General features: G+C 34.9%; 1 protein-coding gene across 1 annotated transcript; it reads left to right on the top strand.

The window, feature by feature from the left end:
* Positions 1–1,627: 1,627 nt before the first annotated feature.
* Positions 1,628–6,410, top strand: LOC104596860 (uncharacterized). Its single transcript, XM_088888257.1, has 3 exons — positions 1,628–1,703; positions 3,714–4,059; positions 5,908–6,410. Exons 2-3 carry the CDS (start codon positions 3,735–3,737, stop codon positions 6,408–6,410), a joined length of 828 nt encoding a protein of 275 aa, XP_088744383.1. The 5' UTR covers positions 1,628–1,703; positions 3,714–3,734.
* The last annotated feature ends 277 nt before the right edge of the window (positions 6,411–6,687 follow it).

Genomic DNA, 6,687 nt, shown 5'->3' on the forward strand with positions numbered 1-6,687 from the left:
GGTTGAACCTGAGCTCATACCAACTCAGCCTACAATTTATATTGGATTGGGCCTGGGACCAAAACTTCAGGCTTTTGTTTTTTAATTTTTTGAGTTGGGCTTAGGACCAGCCTTAAGTAGCCTAAACTTGACCCAAGCCTGGGCCAACCTTATCCTATCCCATGCCCGAACCTATTATATATGTCATATATAAACATATATTTTGCATGCATGCATTCATATATACATAATTTTTTTTAATAAATCATACGTATATGTACACATGCATCTATGTACACATACATTATCAATTTTTGGTGTGGGCTGATTGACTAACCCAAGCCAGACTAGAGCCCAAATGTAACCTAAGTGCATCAAATTTAAGTGCAGATTAGGCTTGAATTGGATAGTTTGAGCTTGACCTCAAACTCAAGGCAGGCTTGAACTTTAGGTCCAATTCTTAGGGTTAGGCCTAGTTTGAGCTAGAAGTGGTGCGATTCGCCTCACTTAGACCCCTAACATTTTTTTTTGATAAGTGACTTAGATCCCTGACATGATATTGATTATTGGTGTTTTTTTTTATGTTTTCAAAAACACTATAGGTGGAAATAGGGGTGGCCATGAGCCGAGCCTTTCACAAGCCCAATATATAGGCTTAGGCTTGTTTGATAATTGAGCTGAGCTTGAGCCCAATGAAGCTTAACTCGTGAGGCCCGTGAGCCTAGTATTAAAAATCATTTTTATTACATATATATACATATATATGTATAATAGTAAATAATTTTTATAATCATTTTTATTATACATTTTTATTTTTTATGTATAATAGAAAATGATTTTTATAATTATTTTTAGTATATATAGTATTAAATAATTTTTTTGTCTAAAAAATAAAAAAAAATAATTTTATACATATAATTTTTATTTTTCAAAAAAAAAGCTTGGTGTATAGTCAACTTCAAGCTGAGCCAAACTCGAACTTGCAAACTATGAACTAAGCCTACCTCGATCTCAAGTCTCTAATTCGAATCGAGCTCAAGCCTGACATTATTCCTATGAGTCGAGCTTGAATAATCAAGTATTCAGCTCGGCTAGGCTCGAATCCACCCCTTAGGTAAAAATGAGAATTTTTATTTACCGACTCAAAAAATTTGTGGTAGAAAAAAATCTTTTCATAAATTTATAATCAGTCGATGGTCTTGGGAGTAGGTCTGCCGATTAGGTTTAGTAAGTTGGTGTCCACTTGCTCCTATCCCGAGTTGCCATTGAAATACAGCCACACCAGAATTGTCTTTCAATTTATATATATAATTAAAAATATTATATATAAATGGATGATAGGGATAATACCATTTTGATTTCATGGCTTTAACGCACGGCAATAATACCATGCCCTTGAAAGAGTGGTATATATGTATATTGGCACCCTGCCTCGTGCATCACATGTAACTGAAAAAAAGGAACAACAGGCCAACAGCCAACTGTAAAGATTAAGCATAGTGTGGGGGAATCTGTCTTTCCTTCCTAATTGAAAAGGAAAAAAGAAAATTAAAACCAACCTTTTTATTTTGTTGAAAGCTTCTCATCAAGCTTCCTGTAACTATATATAGACTACGACCTAGCTAATTTTAATCCAGATTTAGGACTGCTCCAGACTAAGTGAGAACTGATCTGCTTGCAAATTCGGTCTTTACGCAATATCAACGATTACGAGAATCCTTCTGGTAAGTATTGAAATTATATCATCTGTGTCTATTTATTATGGTTGTGTTTAATACGATTGTCATTTGCACTTGCAATTTTTTCCATCGCTTAATATAGAAATTTTTGACAAATTGTCTTACCAACCACATCGTACCCAATAATCACTTCCACTACAAAATATATGCATTTAAATGGGTATTGGCAATTATAGTAGCAACACCAAATTTGAATTTTTTTTGAGAAAATAACACTGGTATCAAATGTTGTATCGATAATTTAATTTATAAAGTTTGTATCAACCAATATAGAATGCTGCTATTAGAAGTGGTAATGGTATCAAACACAACCATTTGGAAACCCCTTTCAAATGTTGCATACTTGCATTGTTGTACTTCTGATGTTCTTGTAAAATACCTTGGTAGTGCTAGTAAACAACGAACAATCAAGTTGGTGCCTCTTTGATTATTCTCTTCATGTTCGTAGTAGTCCGGATCAGGTAAACATAATGTTGTAAGCACGTTTAATGAGCACTTAAAAATTTTTTTTTTTTACACATTTTGAAATACCCTCAGCTTACCCTTGAGAATGATTAAAAACCAATTTCGACGGTTTTCAGAATATTTATCAAGTCCCTTCAACCTATATTATGTGTTTATTAAATTCATAGGAAGATGTTTCCAATGAGCCACAAGGATTTTTCATGCTTTGAGAGTGTGTACTATGAAATCTCTGTCTACACTCTAAAAGAATAAACATTGAATTGTATAGAGGTGTAAATCGGGTTGTGCCGCCCGCAGTCTGGCACGGCCCAACATGACAGTCTGCGGGCCGCGCTAGGCATAGCACGACCATGCGGCACAGCACAACCGAGCGGGCCGTGCTGCGGCCCGGCATGGCCCATTTATATATTTTATATATATATTATAATTATATAATAATATATAGTATATAATATATTAATAAAATAAATATTTTTTTAATTTTATTATACTAATTTATTTAATTATTGCATATATAAGCAATTTTATACACAAAATTTATATAAAATTAAAATTTTAAATTTTTTGTCAATTTTTTTAAATAAATAACTTTGGCCCAATACATGGCCCGACATGGCCCAAGGCTCGGCCCACGGGCCAGCCCAGCCCGTGGCACAGCCGGGCTATGGGCCGTGCCGGGCCGACCCCCAAATTATTCACTGGGGAGGGTGGCACAGCCCATGAAGGCCCATGGGCTAACACGATTTGTGCGGGCCATTCCTTACCGGCCCGGCATGGCCCACTTTACACCTCTAGTTCCAGATACACACGGTTTTAATAGATCCCGGCTACAAACGAGGAATGTTGCCTAAGAATCTATCGTAGGTTAAGGGTCCCAAGTGAAGGAATTCACATTGCCCCGCAAGGCATACTATTTACCATTTCAAGTTGGGAGGTAGGATCTCCCGTCAACAAAACAGAGTTCAGACAATCAGCCCCACAACTTCTAAGAGCACATCCCTGCCATGTATTGGAAACAGAGTTGGTGCTGGAAGGTGATGTGAGACGTTGTAGGGGACAATTTTGTGGGGGCTGATTTTATTTCAAGAAAATAGGAGACTTGGGACCCACTATAATGCGCCACGTATAAAATGTATAGTGTCAAATCATGTTAATAGGTTATTGAAATCGTATTTTGTTGGCAATGCATTTGTAAGGGAATATAAATATAATACAGAAGACAAATTCGAGAGCTTCGGTGTTGTCAAATTTGGGTCTTCTTCTAACATCACATCAAATCGAGTTCACTTTTCCTTATAAGCTCAATTTAAAAGGAGTATAAGTATAAATATATACAGTATAAATACCTACAGATTAATGGGTACAGTTAGACAGCCTCAGCTCCTTCAAGGGATTCAACCATATCGAATTGGTCAACTCTATGAATTGTGAACTGTTTTTCCTGCTTCGCTCTTTTTCTTTCTATCTGCTACTTAATTTGTTGTTCTGATTTACAAATGAATTTATGAGTTATTTTGCATGTTGGTATAGAAGGGTGAGAAGGTGGATACCATGTCCACGTCGAATCTGATTGTTCTTGAACTTCTTTCATCGACATTTGATAACTATGAAGATTGGAAAGTCACAATGCAGAGCTACTTGAAGGGGGAAGGTCTTTGGGGTATAATCCAGGAAAATGAAACTGATGGAATGACGCAGGAGATGAATGCTAAAGCTCTGCATGCAATTCAAATTTCATGTGCTCCAGAGATTCTCTCGTTAATTAAAGAGATCGAGTCAGCTAAGGAAGCATGGGAATTTTTGGAAAAAGAGTATAACATGAATTGGGAGTACATAAACACTTACATTGAAACTCAAAATAAATTGAAGGAACAAGGTAAACTTACATTTTCTTCTTCTTCTTCTTCTTCTTCTTCTTCTTCTTCTTCTTCTTCTTCTTCTTTCAATTTTCTTTGTTAGTTTAGCCATCGTAAATCTTCCTTGAGTGAACCCATGAATAGATAAAACTTTTGTCATTCTTTTCCCTTCTCCCCTAACAAGTTGTTTTAAATTCCTGAAAATTCTCTTCCTATCTTTCTACGTTCTTAAGTGGTTAAACCACAATTTTATATTTTTTTCAATGAACCATCTTTAGTTGGCATTAGGAATTAATTAAGATCATATCTCTTTGGTAATTTTCCCAGTAGTTAAATGCATTAATGAAGTTTTAAAATTTAATTTTATTTATTTTTATTAATAAAAACGAATAAAAACTAAATTATTAATAAAAATAATCATTAATAAAAGTTTACTTAAATTCCATTTGAAAATAATAAAACTTGATACAGAATTTGGCTATAATAAGTAGGTGCAGCTTGGGCTGAGGTTAGACACGTTAGACATAACCCAATAAATATTGCTTGAATTAGTCAGCGCAATTGAGAATGTCATTGGGATACTTCTTCAATTTCTCTTAGCAAATGTTGTCCATTGCATGGGCTTGATTATTTATAAGCATGGTTTTGAAAACCGGACCGGACCAGATGGTCGGACCGGTTGACTCGGGAACCAGACATTAGTCCAGGTCCGGTTTTGAGCTCCAAAATCATTCTATCAGAGGTTGAACCAAGGGATTGGACCATTTGACCCAGAAACCAGTGTCTAGGGGTGGCCATGAGCTATTCGGAGTTGATTTGTGAAAAGCTCGATACGGCTTAGTCTAAATTGAGCTTCAAGCGAAACTTGAGCCCAATAAAGGTCAACCTGTTAGGCTTGTGATGACTCGTTATATATATAAACTAATTTTTATTATATATAATAATAAATTTTATATGTCAAATAAAAATAATTATATATATATATATATAATGTTTGGCTTATAGTTGAGCTCAAACGAAGTCAAACTTGAACTTGTAAGCTTTTGACTCGAGCCAAATTCGAGCTCAAGTCTCTAGCTCGAATTGAGTTCATGCTCGAGCCTAAGAATTTATTGGCGAGATGAGCTCTCATAACCAAATATTTGGCTTGGCTTGACTTGAATCCATCGCTACCGGTGGCTCAATGGCTCTGTTTCTCGTCCGGTTTTTAAAATCATGTTTATAACTATAATAAATTTTATAATTAATTATTGATTATTATATATAATTGTATCGTATTACATATCTTTATTAAATATATAAATATTAACTTAAATGTTAATATTTTGAATAAAATTGATGGAAAATCAAATGCATTTATTTGGAAGATGGAGAGAGAGATAGTATTGAAAGAAAACTCTAGGCAGTATCATTGGGAAAGAAGTTTAGTGAGAAGGAGATATTTGACGAGGTAGTTAGAAGTAATTAAATTTCAACCCTTAACATTCCCTCAATTAACTTCAAAAGAGATTGTTACATGCATCTTGTTAAAAGTTTCTAAATCCTTAATTAATTTACCCTTTACTTAATTTGTTGGACCATTAATTCCACCATTTCTTTCTTAATTTGTGCTTTGCCCCACCCATTTTTATTAATTTAAAATGTCATCCTCTCATCTATATACAATATATTAAAAAAAGGAGATTTTAGGAGTGAGTTAATGTTTTCTGTCAATTTAGTTGATAGTGACATGCAGCATGCATTTATCCTAAGAGATTAAGGCTGTGTTTGATTTTTCCAATCTTTCCTTTCCTTTTCCTAGCTTTTCCTTCAAACCAAACATAATCACTATACATATAATACATGGATCAATGTTACGTTGTTTGCAGAAGATGTTGGGAAGCACATTTATTTACACACATCACTATACATTGCTGCCTTGAATGGTGACTGGGAAAGTGCCAAGCAGGTTTTGGATAGGGATAGAGACGCCGTGCATGCTCCGTTAAACAAAAACAAGAATACGGTTCTCCACATTGCAGTTTCGACAGCCAGCACAAAGTTTGTGAGGAACCTGATCACCAATTATATGTCAAAAGAAGACTTGAAACAAAAGAACTTTTACGGATGTACTGCTCTTCATTTTGCTGCGGCATGGGGTAGGCTTGATATGGTCAAGTTATTGCTGGACAACAATCCTGGCTTGTTACCCATCCGCTCTGACGATTCCTCCACCGCGCTCACCGAAGCTATACGTGACAATCACAAACATGTATCTTCGTTTCTCTACTATGAGTCCGCGACTCATCAAACTCCACCTCCCGAGGATGGCATTCACCTAATCTATTCCATTGTAGCGGGAAACTACGGTATGCATGACGAGATATTTTAATTATATTACATTTAGGTTTTGTTTTCTTTTAGGGAAGTTATTTATTTGGATAAACGTAGTTATTTAGCTAAGTTTTTTGGAAAGCAAGTGCATTTACTTATATTCTTTTATTTCTCATATAAATAAGGTAATGGTCATTTTAGACATAAAAATTCATAATTAAAAATGGCATTTTTGTCCTATTTAAGTATTAGCAACTTCCCCCTAAGTGGAAAAATTATTTATGAAAATAAACTTTTTTTTTGGTCCCCACATAAATTTGAAAAAAGAACATGAG

This window comes from Nelumbo nucifera, chromosome 5, assembly GCF_055504915.1.
Source record: "Nelumbo nucifera cultivar China Antique chromosome 5, China Antique-T2T, whole genome shotgun sequence".
Taxonomy (NCBI): Eukaryota; Viridiplantae; Streptophyta; class Magnoliopsida; order Proteales; family Nelumbonaceae; genus Nelumbo; species Nelumbo nucifera.